Consider the following 21,268-nt stretch of genomic DNA (forward strand, 5'->3'; position numbering starts at 1 on the left):
TCAAGCCAATCACTCTTTATTGGGAATTGATGGTTGGAATCCCAACACTCTCATAAAAGCAATTTTTTTTTTAATCATTTCACAGCAGCTAATTCATGCCTTTTTTGTAGGTGTTTCATGGATTTAGCAATTCAATATTCATTACAAAATTGTAAATCCACCTTGGTGTCTCTTGTATTAATACTGCAAGAACTGAAATTCAAGGAGTTTCTCTGGTTGAAAAGCAATTGTTTAAACTTACAGGAACATTGGGAATGCTTTGTATTCAAAAAGGTGAGAAATCATGCAGAAAAAGTTGGATGATGCACTAAAGAAACGATTGGTAGTGGAAAGCCATTGATACTTTACACCTAATCAATCACTGCTGCAAACTGCCAGTTCATATAACCTGTTACTCCACTGCAAATAAGAACTTTATTGTGAGTCTCTGCTTTCAGTTTGAACTATGTATTAAGTCTTCATATCTGTTACACTGATGGTTTTACAGTTTGTTCATATCACACTAAAATGTTTGTTCCCAGCAACTATTTCATTTTGTACCTTAATTTCCTTTTTTTGAACCACAGTTTCTCCTCAAAGATTACAAGGAAAATTAGTTTGTGACTTATCTTGCTGCTGATCTTGCCACACACTGTCCTTCCCACCGTTGTAGTGTGTGTGTGATGCGAGTCTGTGTCATGGCAGTGTATCTGTAAGTCCATTTAAAGTTTTTTTTTGTTGGTGTTCGCCTGCATGAAATAACAAGCTGTCACTGTTCCCACAGGGTGCAGGTTGAGTTCTACGTCAACGAAAACACCTTTAAGGAGAGGCTGAAGCTCTTCTTCATAAAAAACCAAAGGTCAAGTAAGTAGAGATGCCTGGGAGCACCAACCAGTAACATCTTTTCCTGTAATAAGACTGAAATGATCCCTGCTGCCACCAGATATTGCCTCAAATAACAAATAATGATGGAGGAAATGGCTCTTGGTAATGGTTTAGATTCCTCTCTCTGTGTCTGGATGCGGATGCTCATTATTACATCAGTTGCATTACTGCAAATTGTTTTTTGGGCTGGCACACTGGGACTCTTGCTCGCTCAGAATCATTTATTTGCCAGAGAAGTAGAAAGCCGGGGCTGCAGTGAATTCTTGGTTCTCTGGCGAGCGCTACGACATCCCTGAAGTAGACATCAAGCGGCATTTTTCCACACAAGGGGAGCAAATAGTCGACACTGACACGGCTCTGCCTCCTTTTCCCTGAACACACAGCCTGCGACAGAACACCACACTCTTTAATGAAAATGCCACACAACGTACCTGCAGGGCTCTGTTGCTCTATTAGCTGTTTGTTTTCCAGTTTCAAATCATTTTATCATCAACGCCGGTCCTCGTGCACAGAGGTCGTTCGTGTCACCAGCCATAAAGTAGCAGCCGAGCTTGATTGGAAATGGCTCACGCAGTCAGCGCCACCCTCTGGCTGATGAGCATGTCTGCACGTTCGTGTGAATATTCAGTAAGGCAGCTCAGAATATGCCTCCGTTTGTATAAACGATCCCTTTTGGCCATTTCCATGCCGACCCAGCAGTAGTTTTTCTCCCGTTGGCACTCTCAAAGTACATCAACGTGCCACTGTTATTGTAGTCTTATTCATGGAGGATTTGAAAGTTATGCATCATGGGAAATCGTTTATGACAGGGAGCTAGAGCGGCATATAGCAGTGTTAGTTCTACTTCACAGAATCACCTGAACAAACGATGTGGCCGACCCTCTGGAAGCCAACCTGTGAGGGAGGCGCTGACCTTTAAGCTCCCCCTGCTTCACTTGTGATTGTCGTTCAAGTTTTTGAATCCGGTCACATGCTTGTTTTTGTCGTCCCGCAGGCCTGAGAATCCGCCTGTTCAACTTCGCCCTGAAGGTTCTCACCTGTGTCCTGTACATCGTGAGAGTCACCCTGGACGACCCCGCAGTGCAAAGCAACGGCACGGCGTGGTGAGAGCCGCACCTCGCCGCTCCCCTCCCTCTCAGCCGTTACAGCTGAACTACTTAATGCTGAATGTGTTTTTTGCAGTAAAACTTTGAAACTGCAAGCTGAAACGGCACCAGTCTGTCAAACACCCTGAGATGGTGTGTAAGACCAAAGAGCTCATCATTTCTGAGTATAGCAGTGGAAGTGTATTTCACATCAGCGTTTGGGTCATAACAAAGTTATTTTCTTTATTTCACAATTACCAGCATGGAGCTCTTATTTCTATAGAATATTCTGGATTATTTTGCTCCTCCTAAATACTGTAACATGCAATGCAGTCTATCGTTTTGTGGTTAAAGTGTGGTGGTGATATAATTTTATTCATTCTGTTTGCCTTCAGCAAAAACAGTAGGAAACGGAGCAGACTGTGCAATCATGTGGAAATGGTAGATTATCTGTGTCGCACATTGTGACAGCTGCTTTTGGGTTGTTTTATTTTTCTTGTTGATGGCAGCATACCAGCTGATGGAAATGTTTCCCAGTGGGCATGTTTTCACTCCTGCAGCCATCTACACAGTTTTCTTCTTCTTCTTCTTCTTTTTTTGTCTTCTGCAATGCAAGGTGTGAGAACAGCAGCGGGACAAACAGCACAGAATCACCAGAAATCAACTGGTACGTTTCAGTCAGAACAACGTCTCTCCTCTGTGTTCACTTCCCCATCTTCAATCACATGGAGATTCACAGAAGTGTGAGGAAAACTCACTCTCGCTCTCTCTCTCTCTCTCTCTCTTTTTTTTTTTTTTTTTTTTTTTTTCCAAATCCGGACAGGAAACTCATTTTCTGGGTGACCAGAAAGGAACCTGTGTGGGCGATACAGGTGAGAAAAGTGACATTCCTGTGAAAGAGCAGATAAAACCTGAAGCTATTTGTTTTTATTTTAGATGAAAGCATTGCCAAGGTCTGTAACTGAGATGAGTTTGCAGTAACTGAGGTTGATTTATCTCCCGCTCCAGGTGACAGTGGCCTTAATCAGTTTCTTGGAGACTATGCTAATCACATATCTCAGCTACAAGGTAAGAGACCAGCTCGCTGTCCACACTCCTCTCTGCTGTTTGATCACAGTACAGTATGCATTGTTCTGTTCGCTCTGGCAGACCAACAGCTTTCATTGTTTGGTTCACATTTCATTTTAAACATGCAAAAGCTTTAGAAAGCTTTTATAATGGGTATAAAAAAAATGCATTCTCATAAAATGCTGTATCATTGTGTGAAAAAAGGGTAGACTACAGTTGTGCAATCCAAAAACATTCAAAAAAGGGTTGCTTTTGTATCCCAGAAATTCCATATTCAATCTTCAAACAAGAAGTGAAAGCTCTTCATTCACTCAGTCACATCACTCATGATTCACCTTTCCTTTGCCGCGCTGAGAAAAATCCACACCGTCGATGTGTCTGAATGCTCAGAACTTTGTGGTCCTTCATTCTGTGCATCGTTCCACCTGAAAATATGGTGACGCTGGAGTTAAATTATTAAGGAGTAAATTGCTTGGTGCTGGATGCCGACTCAGCATTTGATGATTTAGTGGACTTCTGGAAGCTGGAACGACTCAAATAAAATGAGGCTTTCATAAAATCAGGGCTTTAAATATGCAAGTGGAAAAGTGCAGAGTTGATGAAATGTCTTAAAAAAAAAAGCGTAGGATGATTAGTCTTTTCAGTCTCAGAAAACATTTTCAGGACATCATGTCAGGATTCAGTTACATCACTCATGATTAATGAATCGACCTGTAAAATGTGCATTGTGTCTTGATACATGTGTACCAGAAGCTCAGTTATTGTCCACATCTGAGCACGGCATGGTCCATTTCCCTTGGATTTGTTGAGAAACACCTTTAGCACACTTCCCACAGCCTCCTCCAGCTCTGAAAGATGAGTAGACATGTTTGGAGCATTGATTTCAGCACGTTTCCCTGAACAACTTGATCCCGGATCTGTTTACTTCAGCCACTTCTTCCTCTCCTCGGAGGCTTGTTTGGGGATTCATTTTACGAGGCACAAATGCTTTCCTTGTATATTTATGTCTAATAAAGATAAAGTGAAACCCTGCAAGATATTCTAGTAGCACAAGTTCTTATTGTTTTCACGAGGCCATTCACCACAGAAATAACCACCAAACTGAAACCTATAAACTCAGCACGAGATTAGAATGCAAATCCCTCCTGTGTTGTTAGTTTTAGTGCATCTCTTCGGAGGATAATGTTCTTATATGCTGTTGGTGTAAAAACGAGTCGTTCATGTTTAGAAATAGCAGAGATTCCTCATTTTCAGGGCTATGTTGAATAATTAAACTATTTTGTAATTATAATGCGAAATACTAGAAATGCTGTATGCATAACTTGTGCCTTGAAAGGCAAAAGATGGAGCATTGACTAGATTGTAAAGTTTAATTGTCGAACAATGTAGTAATGAATGCAAGAGATCCAATTAAAATAATTGCGATTAAATTTACGTAGGGAAATAAAAAAAACATATGATGTGGCTGAAAGTGATTAGCATGATATTAATAAATAAAACTCAAGTGCTTGTTGCTTATTTGTATCAACACTACAGAGATGCCTCTACTAATTAGCACAAGATGTTGATGTAATTCTTCTTTTTTGAAAAAAAAATGATTAGAATAAAAATGATCAGGGTAAAGCTATTGAAAATAGCTTTAGTTTTTGTTGCCTATGGATCCCACCATCATTTTACAGTATCTACTAAAATGAAGATCCTGATTTTACCTGCTGTTGAATTAACTGATCGATAAAGCTGCCGTTTATCATTGTAGGGTAAATTTCAAAATGGCCAAAAAGTCATGGGTTTATTTTCTGTCCTTTCGTCATGTTCTTCTGTGCTCACAGCTCCGTGCCGTCAAGTTAAATGTCAGTGGAATCATTGATCGTCCGTTCAGTTCTGAGACTTCATTTCTGCCCCGTACCTTTAGAAGAAGGTCTCAAACAGCATAAGAGAAAGCACATTAAAAACTCCTGCGATTCTCTGCTGTGGATGAAAACGAAAACCGAAAGTGAAGAAGAAGCATCAAGTAAACTCGAACCTGAAAATGGATCATCGGACTGAGTTCACAGCTAATTAAAACCCACACTCACACAGTACCTTTCAGTGACTGCTCAGCGCATACTCCTGATAATAGTTACAGTAACTCTTTGACCTTTCATAATTTATAGATTAATTCACAAAAAATGTGTGGTTAAAATAATCTCAAGTGTGGTCTATTGACAATCCCACTTAGTTTGTGCTTGGCAAGCAATACTGAGAAAGAAATTCAATGAACCACTGTGCGTCTGAAACACTGGTGGAGAGAACTGCAAATTTACATGTGATGGAAAAGTGAAGCAGAATAATAGCAGGCTTTTTTTTCTTCTTCTTCTTCTTGAATATTGCATGTTCATTTGAGGCTGGTTCCTTAAATGATTTATTTCCCAATTCGTCTTCAGGGGAACATTTGGGAGCAGATCTTTCAGGTGTCCTTCATATTGGAGATGATCAATACGGTGCCATTCATAATCACAGTGAGTATTTAGAATTACTGCAAAATAATCATTAGATGTCTTCATTTAAGGTCGTTCAAATAATTAAATTTTACCCCTGAAACGCGTCCCAGACTTGTACCATATAAAATGTTTCACTGGTAATGTTCTTGTTTTATCTTTTGCTTTTATTTCCTGTATTCATCATGTGTGATAATGTTTCTAAAACATTTGCTCTTTCTTTCATCTTCTCTCTCTCTCTCTTAAAGATCTTCTGGCTTCCCTTAAGAAACATATTCGTCCCAGTATTTCTGAACTGTTGGTTAGCCAAAGGTGCCCTGGAGAACATGATCGTAAGTAAAATGAAGTGCTGCAGATCCCGCACTCCGGTGGAATGGTGCAAGATGGAGCGAAGACGGCTGCAAGCTTTCTTCGCTACTGCAGCTTTGAGGCTGCATTACGTCTCCCCCGGCAGCCATACCGGACCTCATGAGCGCCTCCAGACACTTTACTTGAACTGAAATAAGCTAATTTCTTCTGTTCTGGGGAGTTAATGATCCCTTTTTGTCAACCCATTTGACATGTACATCAGTCAGTTTACTCATGGGAAGATATTTTCTCTGTTTGGGGTAAAAATACTGATGAGGAAGCAGGATTTCTCATTGCACAAAAAGTACTTTACACAGTTTTTCTATTTTTTAAAGTTGGAAATGAGTGATGTGTATTTCACCTTGAATTTCCAACTTTACTACTCATGCTAACAGTTTGCATCAGTTTGCTCTCAGGTGGAAGGACATACAAACTGTTTTTTACAAGATTATTTTCACCACAAGGTCGATAAATACTTAACATTACCGAGGCTTTCATTTCCCAACAACCTATTTAAATCTGCTTGCTCAAGTTAATGAGATCTGTTGAAACTCTTCTCGTGCTTCTACCTGCTGAGCTCATATTTTTGGATGTAATGTATGTGGAAAGGTTGAAGGTGAACTGCAGGTTTGTGTCCTTTTAACATACATGTGAGAAAGGTATACATAAAACATTTCTACTGTAAACTGCAATCACAGAAATGCACGTAGCTAAAATTATTCCAATTCTGATGACCCCAAGTGAGTCTCGTGGTGCATTTTGGAACAGAGCTGTTGTGTTGGGTCACTGGATGATTTTAAAGAGGTGTCTGACAAAGTGGCCATTGTAAAAAGCAAAGAGCAAACTACATCCCCCTCAGGAAGATCTGCAAAATAATGTAAAATGCAACAGAGAAAGAGACGGTGCTCAGTATTCCCGTCATGCAGTATCCATATTGCTCGACGTTATCATACACTCATCATGACTTCCACATCAAATGTGGAGCAATTTGATTATTTCCAACTGGTGTGGCGATGGTGTGTGTGTGTCTGTGTGTGTTAGTTGACAGTGATTCAGATGAAACTGTGACCCAGTACGAGCTCCATGCCAAGCCGATGGCTGGCAGATGGTAGATTGCAGGGCCGGCGAGGCGGTGGCAGACTGAACATGCTAACAAGGTGCAGCCGAAAATGAGCGGTGGACAGTATGTTCATGTAGGAGAAGGAAATGTTCTGCCAAAGCAGGGAGGCTGGCAGAATATTACGGAATTATTTCTAAAAGAAAAAGTACATCAGGATCAACAAATGTCACATTTTATAGTGTTATTTCTATCTAGATTTTTTTTTTCACAACTACAATAAGAATAATGATATGCGTTGAAAATGAAATGCAGTGTAAACAGTGATTAACAGTTCATGCTGATTTCCTCGTCTCTCGCTCTTTGTTTTTGTGTCCAGAATGATTTCCACCGCGCCATCCAGAGAACCCACTCTGCCATGTTCAACCAGGTGTGCATCCTCATCTGCACCTTACTGTGTCTGGTTTTCACAGGGTCAGTCAAACTCTCTTATTCAGACAGTTTTTGGATGATAATCTAGTGTGTTTGACTTCATGCTTGATCTTTGTGGAAGACATTAATCACAGTTATGTTTCCTATTGCTATTGTGCTATAATAGTTGTAATTTAGTTATTATCTGTATGTATCCCTGTTTGTGTGTTATATTTGTATGATATTTCTATGTGTATTATTTGTGTCTTTTATTGAGGTCTTGTGTCCAGATTTGCATGTGTATATATGTACTAATCTAATTGCACAGACACAAATGCTCAAACTGCACCAGCTTGTTCTCACATTAGAATTGTCGGGGAAACTGGTGATTTTTCACCAAAAACAAGCCAACCGGTGCATAAAATAGAAGTAGGTGCTGGCCTAAATTGCTTCAGCATTTACCTGCTATTAGATCCTGATCAACTGCTCCTAATGTCACTGATCATTACTTATCATTAATACTGTTGACATAGAACAAGGCTAGAGCCATGCATTATTTCTTTAAATCAAAATAATCAAATCCAAATGTGAGTAAATAATCATGTAATCAGTTGAAAAAGACGGAAACATTCCAATTGAAAAAATATTGAAGATATTTCCATCTTATGGCTGTAGTTTTCTTAAAATGTACAGCGAGTGTCCCGATTAATATTTTGAATGAACAGGTGTACTGAGGGACACCATGAATTATATACAGGCAAAAGCTTTATTTATCCTCTTTCTGTGTCTGTGTATGTTTTTGTTTTTGTAGATATCATAAAGAGTGTTGTGCTTTTGAAAAGTATGTCTGAAAAATGGGTACAGGATAGAAGTTTGATGGTTTCAAGCATCATCAAGCATTTCCTTAACTGATGAACATTTCAGTATTTCCCTCTCCAGTTCTTACCTCTGTGTTGATTTCCATTTTTATCACATGTGCTTATCAGCGCTCTTGAGTCGACCCTGTCACTTCGTAGCTTCTTGGCACCTGCCTCCTCCTCTCTGCCCGTCCAGACATCCTCCTCCTCCTCCGTGCCTCAGGCCTTCATTAGATCTCCACCTTGTTAATGGAAAAAAAAAGAACAAGCAAATTAGCAGAAGATGTGAGAAGGAAGAGGCGGCACAATCAATAGTGTCGCTTCGAATGACTGAAGCAGGAAGCTGCGCTGTATTGACGTCGGTGCCCTTTAGCCTGCAGTAAATAAATTCTGATGCCCGTTTCAGTTGAGAAAATTCACTGCATGTCATTGTTGATATTTATTTGGCCGTGTGTTGCGTGTCTCCTCCTGGTTTTGCTGCAGAGCCTGCGGGATCCAGCACTTAGAGCGAGCCGGGAATTGCCTGACCCTGTTTGACTCCTTTTATTTCTGCATCGTCACTTTCTCCACGGTGGGCTACGGAGACGTCACGCCACGGATCTGGCCCTCCCAGCTGCTGGTGGTCATCCTCATCTGCGTTGCCCTGGTGGTCCTCCCACTACAGGTACAGACTGGGAAGACTTCTTTAATCCTCTTCAGCTCGAGTTGGACGTCTCATTGGATATTTGAAGACCGTAAAGTAAAAATCCAATAAGGTGCCTGGTTATTTTGAGGAAGTTTGCAACTCTCACTTGAAATGCGTGGTAAATTATCCTGGCTCACACTTGCAGCCGTCGTCAGTTCCTATCCATATTTAGAGATTTCAGGCACCTTCGTCAATTCAAATGTCTCCAAGTTTGCCGCAGACCTAATTGGGTGAGAAATGAAAGTTGAACTCAAGCTGCTGGCAAACTCCTCCACCTACGTTCAGCCAGCCAGTCCATCCACGTCTCATTACTTTGGAAATGTTATTGTTGCTTTTTTTCTTTTTTGACGCCACGCCAATGCTGCTGTCCCTGTGTCAGTTTGAGGAGCTGGCGTACCTGTGGATGGAGAGCCAGAAGCTGGGGGGGAACTACAGCCGCCACCGGGCGCAGACCGAGAAGCACGTGGTGCTGTGTGTCAGCTCGCTCAAGATAGACCTGCTGATGGATTTCCTCAACGAGTTCTACGCTCACCCCAGGCTGCAGGTACAGCCGCTCTAGGACTGTTTGTCAGTGTGAAATGTCAGGTCTATCACGCTTATGGAGCTATTCAGGGAAGTGGACCCTCAGTTGATCTGGGGACACTTGGCCCCGCAAAATGATTTTCAAAACACGAAATTGCTTCAGAAGCAGCAGCTTTCTGCAAACTGGGTTGTGGAGATGGTAAGAACAGAAAAAGATTGGATCAAGAAACATTTATACATGAAACATGAATAAAAGGAAATGCCTCTCACTGAAGAAATCCCATATCACTTAAAGCAGTGTGATAATGAACTTATAAACACAGGAGTAACAGGTTTTGACCATGTTAGTGAGCATGGCGTCCTGTAAGAGCAACATGAGAAGCAGTTTGGTTTCCTGTTTGAACCGAGCATCTTTTTCAGTTGCAGGCACGAAGCTCGGTCATGAATAATTTCTAATCCACATAAAAAAAAAATCACATTTGGAAACAATTTTAGGGGGGGGATTCTATGAAAGATGTCTCTATTCTTTGCTCTTGCAGGATTATTACGTAGTGATCCTGTGTCCCACTGAGATCGACATCCAGGTGCGTCGCATCCTCCAGATCCCCCTGTGGTCCCAGAGAGTCATCTACCTGCAAGGATCTGCTCTCAAAGATCAGGACCTGATGAGGGCCAAGTATGGGGAAAAAAAAACAAAAAAACACTGCAGTTTTACACATGCATGAAATCATGGAGCGTGTGTGTAATCTGACCGAGAAGTCAGTGTAGTGTGTAATCATTTTTTCACTCTATGTTCTTCGGGTCTCGGCTAAATGCAAATTGAAGTCGTTTACTGGCGACGCAGAGCCTTTGAAGTCTGTTATTACTCCTGTAGATATTACAAGTCCACTTGGCTGCCCTCTGCTTGCATGTCGCTGTAATAGGATTTCACTCTGCATTGGTCACCTGCTCACATCTGGGGCTTCGTCCATAAGCAGGGATTGAAATTCACTGAAATGAATGGAACTTTTGAACCACATCAACAAAAAATACGGATGTCACAGCAGTTGCCTCAGGATATCTTTTTTTCCATAGTCCAGGTGTTGTTTATATTGGTTGTAGTGTAATGAGTCGAACCACTGCTCAGACACGCAAAAAAAAACACAGGTATTAAAGTCGTAAATGCGTCAAGGAGCCGCACCACCTTCCAAGAGCTTGGCTGTAACGTGCGGTTCCACACGCCGTTATGTACGGGAGCAATTTTATGCACCAATATGTCAGAGTTATGTGATCACTTCGCTTGATAAAAATCACAGAGCAGGTGAGTTTTCCTGAGAGCGGTTGCTGCTTGTTCCAATCGAATGACGGATCATGCAAGATGCAGCATTTTCTGGATGAATGCTCATCCAACGTTAAACTGCTGCCTAAATGATCAATTTGAATTTTCCTCCTCAAAACCCTGTGATATCTTTTTTTTCCCTCTCAGGATGGACGACGCCGAGGCCTGCTTCATCCTGAGCAGCAGGAACGAAGTGGACCGGACCGCCGCTGTGAGTCGCTAATTTGACATCACAGTTATGAAGTCCCTCGCAATTAGGCGATCAAGATCCGGCCACACTCCACTTCCTTTTCAAATTAGCCGCGAGAGTCGGAGATATTCAGACGGTGTGCGTGAATCTCTGCTGAGCACAGAGAGCAGATCGAATCGAATCTCTGAGGCGAAATTCGGGGTCCATAAAATTCATATTGCATCTACAAATGAGGCACTGAACGAGTGAGTTGAGGCCATTTTCTGTCCCCCGCAGGATCACCAGACGATATTGAGGGCGTGGGCTGCAAAGGACTTCGCTCCAAACTGCCCCCTCTATGTGCAGATCCTCAAACCGGAAAACAAATTTCACGTTAAGTTTGCAGGTAAGTGAAGCGCGGCTAAATAAACACACTCGCGAACTCGATCATTTTGCATGGTGGGTTGACACAGTGGTGTAGTGGGTCGCATCCTCATCCAGAGCATCCCTGCTTTCAGCTCCCCCTGAGTTAGATGAAGTGGTGCTGAGGATGGATTTTAACATTTTCCGTTTTCGAATCCTTCTCTTCCTTTCAGATCATGTTGTGTGTGAAGAGGAGTTCAAGTATGCCATGTTGGCACTCAACTGTGTGTGTCCGGCCACGTCCACGTTAGTCACTCTCTTGGTTCACACCTCCAGAGGACAGTGAGTACACACCGCCGTTTTGCCAACATTAACAGGCGCGTTCATTCTCATCAATGCTGGACTCACCATGCAAGCTCCCCGAAACATGAAGTGACTCACACCAATAATGTCATGTTTCTAGTACAACAGATCTTTGATTTTTTTCAGTTTTGTGTGTGTCAGGTTATTACTATCCTCATAATTATCTACCAGAAACACCAACTCAGAAACTTTCGTGCAAGTAGTTTCATGTCATGGTGAAAAGGTTTGATGAATGCATCATGAACTTCTGCTGAAAAACTAAAATATGTGAATGTAACGAGCGGCTTGTTGCCAGCATTCTGCTCGTTACATTCACGTATTTCAGTTTACAGATGGATCAGACTGTACATCCTTCAAATTAAAAGTAGAAAGCAGAAAGCATGTTATTGAAGTTATTCTAAACTGCAGTCATGCTACAATAAATGCTCCAGGTTTGCATTTTCAGTGCTCTTCATAAAGGCTTTCTGTATTTGAAAGGAACTACATTTTCCACAGAGGAAGAGCATAAAAAGATGAAGTTATAAACTCTTTTTTCCAGATAGGACTCTAACTCAAAGGGAGAAGGGTTGGGGATGATATCAGAATAAGAACAGGTCTTCACGATTCGTATTATTCACATTTGCTTGCACATATAGAATGCATTTTAACTCTGCACAGGCAGTTATCATGTTTCTGTTTGGTATATCGAATGATGCTCCTTGGCGTTAAACCCTATATCAAGGAAAAGCCTTATTTTCATTTTGAATGGTGCCACATTTGAAAGGAACGGGCTTTCCTAACACGAGCAGCAGAGTGAAGGATGTGTGTCGCACCGATACAACAAGAAAAGATGCCAAATATTCTCTGCTGTTGTAAATCCACATTCATCCAGAAGCAGTTATAGGAAAGGAGAAATGTGTGGAGCAGACATGGAGAATGCTTCTCTGATGGAGGAGCATCTGCTGGGAGAGGAGGAGTGATAGTGTTTTGGTGGCTTCTCTCTCTGGCACTGGAAGAACGAGGCAATCTCCGAGAGCTTCCTAGATAAGACTCTGCAACCATTTCAATATCATATTTCCTCAGTCTGGGACACTTTCTATCCTCCAAGATGATAACGCTCATCCCTGCAGAGGGGGATTTATCAGAGACGACCTCCAGAATCTTGGCGTGTAGGTGATGGAGCGGTCTGACCTGGGATTATTCCGGGCATGCTGTTCATGCCCTCCTCATATTGAGGGATGGGATTTTATTTCAGATAGGGTTAGGCCACCACGAGGAGGAGGTGCCAGGCTGCTGCCGTACGATTCCCCCACATGAAACCTAGGCTCTGCTTTAAGTTACCAATACGCTTTTGTTCTACCAATTTCTGTGGCACCTTTAAAAGAGGAAACAAACTATTTTTTACCCGTTTTACCTTGTTTCACTGGATCACAACTGTCTTTAACTGCAGACGTAAATTCTACCTACTTATTAGTTCAGCATCCTATAAAAAGTGTTTCTGAGGCGACTGACTTCAGCACGAGTCTTACTGATTCACAGACTGTTCCTGAAAGCCTATACTTGTTGAACTGTATCTTCAACACTGCTCAGACTTGTTACTGTCGGAGAATATTACTCCACGTGTTATTAGGCTATCAATCTGGCTGTTTTTCACTTTCTCTTCAAGGTGACTAAGACATCCCCTCTGTTATTCACCAGCATTCATTTCAATTTCTATTATGGAAATGTGCCGTTGATTAAAATTATGGTGTGCGTTTGGCGCTGAATACATTTAGCTTTTTCTCCATCATTGAGGGTGAAATAGAGGAGGATGGGGAGGACGAGGCGGAGAAAAGGTCAGACAAGGTTTAATTTTTCTGTCTGAAGGAATCAAAATTGGATGCAAATAGAGTATTATTAATTTTTTTCCTGGTGTTTCTTTTATGAATCAAGTGTAATTCTCAAGCAGGGGTGAAGGTAACGTTGACACTTGAATGGCAGCACGGTTATCAGAGGAAATCGCATTTGACGAAATGGCCTTTTTCTTTATCTACACTCTGAAAGTGTTCCTTAATCATAGTGATCTTGCTTCTCCAGGGAGGGGCAGTTATCTCCGGAGCAGTGGCAGAGGATGTACGGACGGTGCTCTGGAAATGAGGTCTACCACATCCGCCTGTGCGACAGCAAGTTCTTCGGGGAGTACGACGGAAAGAGCTTCACCTACGCCTCCTTCCACGCACACAAGAAGTCAGTCAGTTCAATTCAAATTCAATGAAGTGACATTTGACCTCATTGCATTGAGTTCAATGGTCTTTGCATCTCAATGCCAGGTACGGTGTGTGCCTGATCGGCGTGAAGAGGGAAGAGAACAAGAGCATCCTCCTGAACCCGGGGCCGCGCCACATCATGGCGGCCACCGACACCTGCTACTACATCAACATCACCAAGGAGGAGAACTCGGCCTTCATCTTCAAGCAAGAGGAGAAGCACAGCAAGGGCTTGTCCGTCACCGGCCTATACGACGCCCCCTCCAGGCTGCCCGTGCACAGCATCATCGCCAGCATGGGTAAGACCGCAGAGCAAGGCGGGAGGTCATAAGGTCACGATTGTAGGGTTTCCATCTGACGGCTGAGAGTTTCCCTGTAAGAAGAGAAAATGGATGCTGTGTTGTGTAACTCTAAGCTGCACTCAGACTGGATGGCGGCTGCTTTCGCTGACCGTTATGCATGACTTTTTTCTTACATGCTTTTTTTGCTTTGTTGGCTGACGTTTCTTTTGTTGTGCTTGTTCTTTTGTTTGTGTTTGACCTGTGAAAGTTGATCAGGCCACTTCATTTGGTAAGTTTGTGCATGACGCAATACTTTGTTTTCTTAAGACACTTCTTGAAAACACTTTCACAGTTCATTGTGTTTTATTTCATAGGGTGAATTGTTGTGCAGTACACCCTGAGGGAATTGCATTGAAGGAGTTTTGACCATCAGACCTTGGGGCCTCGCTGAAACAGTGTCTGAAAACAAATAGAAAGTCTTTAATATGATTATGCTGTGTAGAATTAGTTTGGGAAGCTGCTCCTCTCACAGTGCAAATTAACAAAATCTAACAGAAATAGTGCAGCATACTGTTTGAAAATGATGAATTGTTGTTATGACGCTTGTCTCATTATGTGTCATTTAGAACAAAACATTCCATCAGATTTTTTTTTTTTTTAGGTTTTAATACGGTGTTTTGTGGTTTCACATCCTTTCTGAAAAGAATTTTTAAAGGCTTTTTAGCCATTTTGACTCTTTCTAACTTCCATACTTGTTTGTCTTTATTTTTTAATTGTTTCCCACTGTTTTAGACTTTTCAGCTGGTTTAATTTAGTCTTTTTTGTTAATTTTTTTTGTCCGTTTTTGCCTTTTTTTTCCCACCCTTTTTAAAAAGCTTTTCTAGTTCAGACAAATGTCTTTGTGAAAACAGGTCTCCTTTTAAAATACAAGCAAAATAAGATAAAACCTTTATGAACATAATCCTTTGTGAAAGATTGAGGGAGCCACTGCAGAGGGGAAGAAGACCCACATGGCGGGCTGCAAACCCCAAACCTCTGCCTCATTTTCCATGTTTTCATTATCTTCTACTTTCCCCTAGTTGTGTATTATCCAGTTACAAGGAGATTTTAACGAAATACAGATTCAAATGAGGAAAAATATACATGCACCTGGACTGGTGGAATAGGTAGAAATGACTGGCTGTCAGTGTTTTGGTGCTCAGGAGGGAGGTCAGGCTTTACGATTTGCACCTAGTTTGAAATGTGATGTTGAGTTTGGAGCCCACAGGGTAAATAAACAGAAACACACATTTGTACAAAAATATTTATTTGGTAAACCCATTAAAATGTCTTTCCTAACCCCTCACCATAATTGCGATAAATGCATAACGTTAACTTTTTATTATTGGCCCTAAAACCAATCCTAAAATTAAAAACTTCTCTAACTTTGCAGTGTCAGTATTTTGCCCTTATAACATAGGTCAAAGTGTTTCTAAGCTTTGGATCTGGTTAGATTTCATCAGTAATTCTGCATTTCAACCATTAAATGTTTGCTAGACACTGTTTCACTGAGGATCAAATACTTGATGGTTCAACAGGCCCCCTGGGGTGTCTGATAGTTGCAGTAGAAGCGTTGTGCACACTGTGCATGGTGCCATTTGTGATGAAAACAGTGCGGAGGTGTTTTTAATGACAGCTCATAATGGCTCATGTAAAATTAATGAATGAATGAAAGATAAAAGCACAATAACCACATGGGAAGGTCAAAGTGCTGTCAACCCCTGTAAAGCATGAATCTTTAAAATGTCACATTCTCAGGGGGGGAATGTAATAAATGTGGTAATGTGATACAGAACAAAATCTAATTCATTGCTTATTGATTTACAACTGATAACAGTTCAGTTAATCATTTCATTCGATGAGAAATTTTTTCATTGACTTTGAGTTTAGAGACTTTTGGCTATTTGTTTTTTAAGTCTGTGCAGGGCCCACATAATGGAGGGGTCTGTTCACCCCCATCCCTCCCAGCAAATCGCACCTTATACAGCTGATATATTTCCTGTCCACCAGCATGTCATACATCATATTAGGAACAGCTAATGTGACGTATGTCCAGGGTGTTCTGACTGACAAGCACACTTTGTCACAAATGTTTGCCTGAAGTCATAAACTTATCGATGCAGAAAGCAACACATTTTCTCCTCAAGGTCAAACTGCTGATAGGAAAACTACAACAAGCTAATAAGAAAATGAAACATTGGACAATGTTGTGACTCACAGTGACTTGTATGTGCACAGCGGTGGACCGATGTCCCGTTAACGAGCCTCATATAATTTTAAGGCACGGTAGCCATCGACCTGCAGCATCCCGACCCCCCGGAGGAAACCAGCAAACTGACGTTACCGACGGAGAACGGCGCCGGGAGCCGCAGGCCGAGCATCGCGCCCGTCCTCGAAATCGCCGACTCGTCCGCCATCCTTCCCTGCGACCTCCTCAGCGACCAGTCGGAGGATGAGACCAACCAATCAGACGAGGAGGGCTCCGTGGGGTCGGAGTGAGTGGCTCTGTAGTGAACAGCGTGTCTCCATTAACAGCAGAGAGAATGGGAAACGTCCTCATAGTGTCAGTCTTGCACTCGTTCTTTGATTGATTTCCCCGCGTCTCTGTGGTCGTATAAAGGAGAGATGGATGAGTTTGCAATAGGCATGTAATCGGTGTGTCATGATGGTGTAGGTGCGGAGTGTCGGTGATGAATGGCTGTGTTGGAACAGGAAGGTCAGCACTGCTCCTTCAGCTGGTCTGAGGCACACTTTCCCTGAGCAGATCGTGATCTCTCTGTCCATGTATCCTTTGAGCAGACAAGTAATCACTTTGAGAGGATTTCAACCAAGACTGCTGCTCCTGTGGGTCTCTCCTCTTTCCTGGTTATGTGATTCAGTGAATTGGCGCTCGTGATTTCAGGACACCTCCAGCTGTCTTCAGTCATGACAGTGTGAACCTCTAACTGCTAATAAGTACTTCCAACTATTCTTTTGGTCTTTTATATGATACAGTGCCGTATCTCACAGAGTTTACCAGCCTATAAGAAGGACAAACATTGTTTTTCGTGTAGAAATTTATTCAATCTTGTTGATAATTGTAGTGATCAGTCTAAATCCAGTCGACAAACCAATCAATTCAAACAAAAAAGCTCACAAAATATTGCAGCACAAATCTTGTTGCAGGTAAGGTGTAAAAGCTGATCAAGCCTGTAGGATCACCTGGATGTTCAATTCAGGCTTTCTGCATGTTAAATAAAAGTGCTGCAAATTGAAAAACTACTTGGTCTTCCCAGAGATGCAGGGAATTTATTGAGCAAGTTTAAATTGATGTGTAGGGATATGACAGTGTCACCAGTCAAATCTTTTTTTTTTGATTGTCATTCACTTTGAAACTTTTACTTTTCAACTAGAACAATAAGACAAGTCATTGGTTTTCTTATTCGTGCAGTCTGATCGTTAGCAGTTGTCAAATGTATTGTTGTTGTTCTGAATCTGTGGATCTTTTCACTTCATCTCTGTATTCAGATTTGAGGAATTATCTCTTTAAAGAGTAGGAGTCAGTTCGGCTTCATTGTGGCTGATCGTTTTTATCAATCTGTATAATAATAGACTGCCACACTGCAGGAATGAATCATATTTATTATTGATCGATATTAATCAAGCATAGATTAGACATTCAAGTCTAAATATCAGTGGATCTCAGCATGTTGGAAACTCCTGCATCTGTTACCTCATGAAGTTTAGTGTTAGATTTGGGTGAGAGGAGTCACAGGCAGCAAGAGAAGGTGCCACAGTGCCATCATGTGGTGGATAGCTCCATCTGTAATCACATCTCCTTCATTGGTGAAATTAAAGGGCATTGCGACACTGATCAGGGTAATCGTAGCTGACACATTACAAATACGGAGCCACGGGAGCAAAGTGCTGCCGTTTGTGGCAAATAAACAAAACCCAATTACAACTAATCAGACTTTGAAGTAGAATTAGTCCTTCAGGCGAAGAATTATTGGTTATTTCACCCAAGCCTCAGCAGAATCTAATGATGTGCTGAACCTGAAGTGTTATGTCAGCTGGAAGAATTCTTGGTGGATTTTCAGTGTAATGATGTGAATATGGAGCGATGTTTCTGTGATAGGAGTAAATCCTGACACGGTAGAAGGCTTTGGGTCATGTACAGCTTCTGTTCGCAGTAACTACTTCAGTGAAAGATAAGGAACAGTGGGAATGGACTGCACTTCTCTCTATAATGACTCTTTCCTTTGGTTTCTGAGTGTCTTTTCTCTTTGTGTTAGTTTTGTGAAGGGCTACCCTCCCAACTCGCCCTACATCGGCAGCTCTCCAACTCTGTGCCACCTCCTGCCTCAGAAAGCTCCGTTCTGCTGCCTTCGCCTCGACAAGGTGGGTTCAGTGTGCAGAACCTGAACAAACCCCATCCTGTGGAAACCTTCCTGCTAAAACTCCCTGTTTCCTCCCAGGGCTGCACACACAACAGCTTCGAGGACGCCAAGGCGTACGGCTTCAAGAATAAGCTCATTATCGTCTCCGCAGAGATGGCGGGAAACGGACTTTACAACTTCATCGTACCTCTGCGGGCTTATTATCGACCCAGGAAGGAGCTCAACCCCATTGTGCTGCTACTGGACTACCAGTAAGCTTCTTCATCCTCACATTTCTATCATTTCTATCAGTGCTTGTTTTCCTCCCACAGTCACAGACAGTGACTTTTTAATGAGACTGTAGAGATGTACTATATTCACATTTAGTTTTATAGTTGAGATAGACCACCGAATTGCAGACATTTTTAGAGAACTATTAGAAAGCGAAGCTCATTAGCAGGTGGGCTGCTTCTGTGCATATATGCTGATGATACTGTTATTTGTGGTTGGATATAATTTCTGCTGCTGTCAAATAATAATAATAATAACGCTCTATTTGCATTATTAATAAGCAATTTTATTTGATTCTACTTAGGTTTCCCTTTGGAATATTGCTTCAAACATAAAGTACACCAAAATTATTCTGAAAAAATATACAGATTTTCTGAAAATCAAGAAGCATATACTCTATTTTCCCCAAAACATAAAGCTTAAACAAACGTCCGTGCTTTTCCATGATTTATAGGCCTAGAGATTTGATGTATGCTCTTAGGTTACTTGATTACCACATGAATTAGAAATACTAAGTGGAAGAGCTGTTTTTAACAAATGGATGTCAAAGTTTCATAGATATAAAAACATACTTGAGTTTCAAGTATCTATAATTCAAAAAAATCTAGTTGCTTTGAGTCAAGATTTGATGATAACAGACAGAAATTGAACTCAGAGATGGAGGAAATATCTCTTTTCCACTAATGACATGCTCGTGCATGTGTGTATGTGTTACTTCTTTCTCCTCAAGCTCGCTGAGGGCTTCATTAACTGCAGCCAAATCTCTGCAGTTGTTGAAACAGATAAACTGTACAAAGAGAAAACTGGCAAATCTCTGGCGAACCCCCAAGAGTTTCCATAGCAACCGATTACTGTAAATCCCCCATCGCATTGAAGAATCAGACACTAATGTTCCCTTTGTTGCCTGATAAATAATCCATTCTTTTGAATATGCCCCACCTTTTGAGTGGGAGCACATTTCTCAAAAGTACTTGAGTGGTTGACTGTGGTAATGTGTCACTGTGGGTTTGAACAGATAATTAGTGTGAGATCTGTTTCCTGTTTCCTACCAGACCAGACAACCACTTCTTAGAGGCCATTTGCTGCTTTCCAATGGTTTACTTCATGACTGGCACCATTGATAAGTAAGTGTCCCAATCACACATCAGATCCTGGTTCAACCACCCAAGGAAGATCTGTTGCTTCATTTCTTTTAATGTGTTGTCTGAAAATCTTTTCAACGACCAACCTGGCCAAGACAGAATCACATAATCATAATTTAGGAGAGCAAAAGTAAGATTATACAACAGGGGAATCACAAGCAAACTGAAGCATTCAACACTCAAACTATTTTAGAATCATCATGAATTAAACCAAGGTTTTAACTTCTGATAGTTTCAAGTGTTCCTGCACTTTATTCCAGCTTCACTCACAAACACCGTACTGGTTTCTGACTCTCAGGACCTGTATCTGTAGGATCTATTGAGTGCAGACCATAATGGCTGAGGCTGCTATGCAAGTATAAACTCAGACATGTGAGAAGAGGGCCAGGAATGGAGGTTTGATAGAATAGAAGAGACGGAAGTTCTGATGTCCAGCGTTTGTAATAAACCCTTCTGCTTTCTGCCCGGAACAGTTTAGACAACCTGCTCCAGTGTGGCATCATCTACGCTGACAACCTGGTGGTTGTGGACAAGGAGAGCACCATGAGTGCTGAGGAGGACTACATGGCCGACGCCAAGACCATCGTCAACGTGCAGACAATGTTCAGGTAGCATGAGGAGCGTTTCTACACAGGCTGGGCCTTCATTGGTTACAGACATCCGTGTGTGTCTGAGAATTCTGGAAGAGAAAACCTGAGCAACTAAAAAACCCAAATTAAAAACATTCATCACTGCTGTGGCAGCTTTTCTTCAGTCCTTGAACAAAACACTCTTTTTTTTATGCACTCAGGTTGTTTCCCAGTCTGAGCATCATAACCGAGCTCACACACCCGTCCAACATGAGATTCATGCAGTTCAGAGCCAAGGACTGCTACTCACTGGCTCTGTCCAAGCTGGAGAAGGTGAGCCGTCCGACCCTCAGTAATGTTGATGCACTCTCAAAAGTGCAGAATCTATTGTTTTATGTTGATTTGCATCAGAAGAGCCTGTTGAGGTGAAATACTCCCAGTATCTGTCAAAGTATTGAAGTATGTTTCACACTGGACATGTTACCTGGTTCCTTTGCCCTTACACCTCAAGATGGCCTGAGACATAAACACAGGAGATACCAGGAGATCAGTATCATGGATAAAATGATAATCCAGTTGATCATATTTATTGTTTGACTCCATTAAAATCCTGCATCAGAATGAAACCAAAGCTATAGAGGTTCAGTTTACACCACAACATTACATTCAACCTTCTAATCTGCCTTTATCCAACCGTGAAATATCCCCAAATGTACTTTGAAATGATTTTTAATAAAATTAGACTAAAGGTGCCCCGATTGCAAGCTGACTATTGC

General features: G+C 41.7%; 1 protein-coding gene across 1 annotated transcript in view; it reads left to right on the forward strand.

Annotated features, from left to right (window-relative positions):
- kcnt1b (potassium sodium-activated channel subfamily T member 1b) overlaps window positions 1–21,268 on the forward strand; it is an 82,724-nt gene that overhangs the window by 51,643 nt on the left and 9,813 nt on the right. Inside the window, exons 5-26 of the mRNA XM_030105787.1 lie at window positions 764–843; window positions 1,859–1,944; window positions 2,510–2,616; window positions 2,773–2,821; window positions 2,958–3,017; window positions 5,441–5,515; window positions 5,743–5,826; window positions 7,279–7,373; window positions 8,651–8,831; window positions 9,232–9,396; window positions 9,914–10,050; window positions 10,840–10,903; window positions 11,159–11,267; window positions 11,458–11,566; window positions 13,643–13,792; window positions 13,876–14,111; window positions 16,414–16,627; window positions 18,407–18,512; window positions 18,590–18,762; window positions 19,834–19,905; window positions 20,397–20,531; window positions 20,714–20,825. Of these exons, the coding sequence (XP_029961647.1) occupies window positions 764–843; window positions 1,859–1,944; window positions 2,510–2,616; window positions 2,773–2,821; window positions 2,958–3,017; window positions 5,441–5,515; window positions 5,743–5,826; window positions 7,279–7,373; window positions 8,651–8,831; window positions 9,232–9,396; window positions 9,914–10,050; window positions 10,840–10,903; window positions 11,159–11,267; window positions 11,458–11,566; window positions 13,643–13,792; window positions 13,876–14,111; window positions 16,414–16,627; window positions 18,407–18,512; window positions 18,590–18,762; window positions 19,834–19,905; window positions 20,397–20,531; window positions 20,714–20,825 (2,599 nt within the window). The remainder of the gene's footprint in view (window positions 1–763; window positions 844–1,858; window positions 1,945–2,509; window positions 2,617–2,772; window positions 2,822–2,957; window positions 3,018–5,440; window positions 5,516–5,742; window positions 5,827–7,278; window positions 7,374–8,650; window positions 8,832–9,231; window positions 9,397–9,913; window positions 10,051–10,839; window positions 10,904–11,158; window positions 11,268–11,457; window positions 11,567–13,642; window positions 13,793–13,875; window positions 14,112–16,413; window positions 16,628–18,406; window positions 18,513–18,589; window positions 18,763–19,833; window positions 19,906–20,396; window positions 20,532–20,713; window positions 20,826–21,268) is intronic.

Source organism: Salarias fasciatus, chromosome 12, assembly GCF_902148845.1.
Source record: "Salarias fasciatus chromosome 12, fSalaFa1.1, whole genome shotgun sequence".
Taxonomy (NCBI): domain Eukaryota; kingdom Metazoa; phylum Chordata; class Actinopteri; order Blenniiformes; family Blenniidae; genus Salarias; species Salarias fasciatus.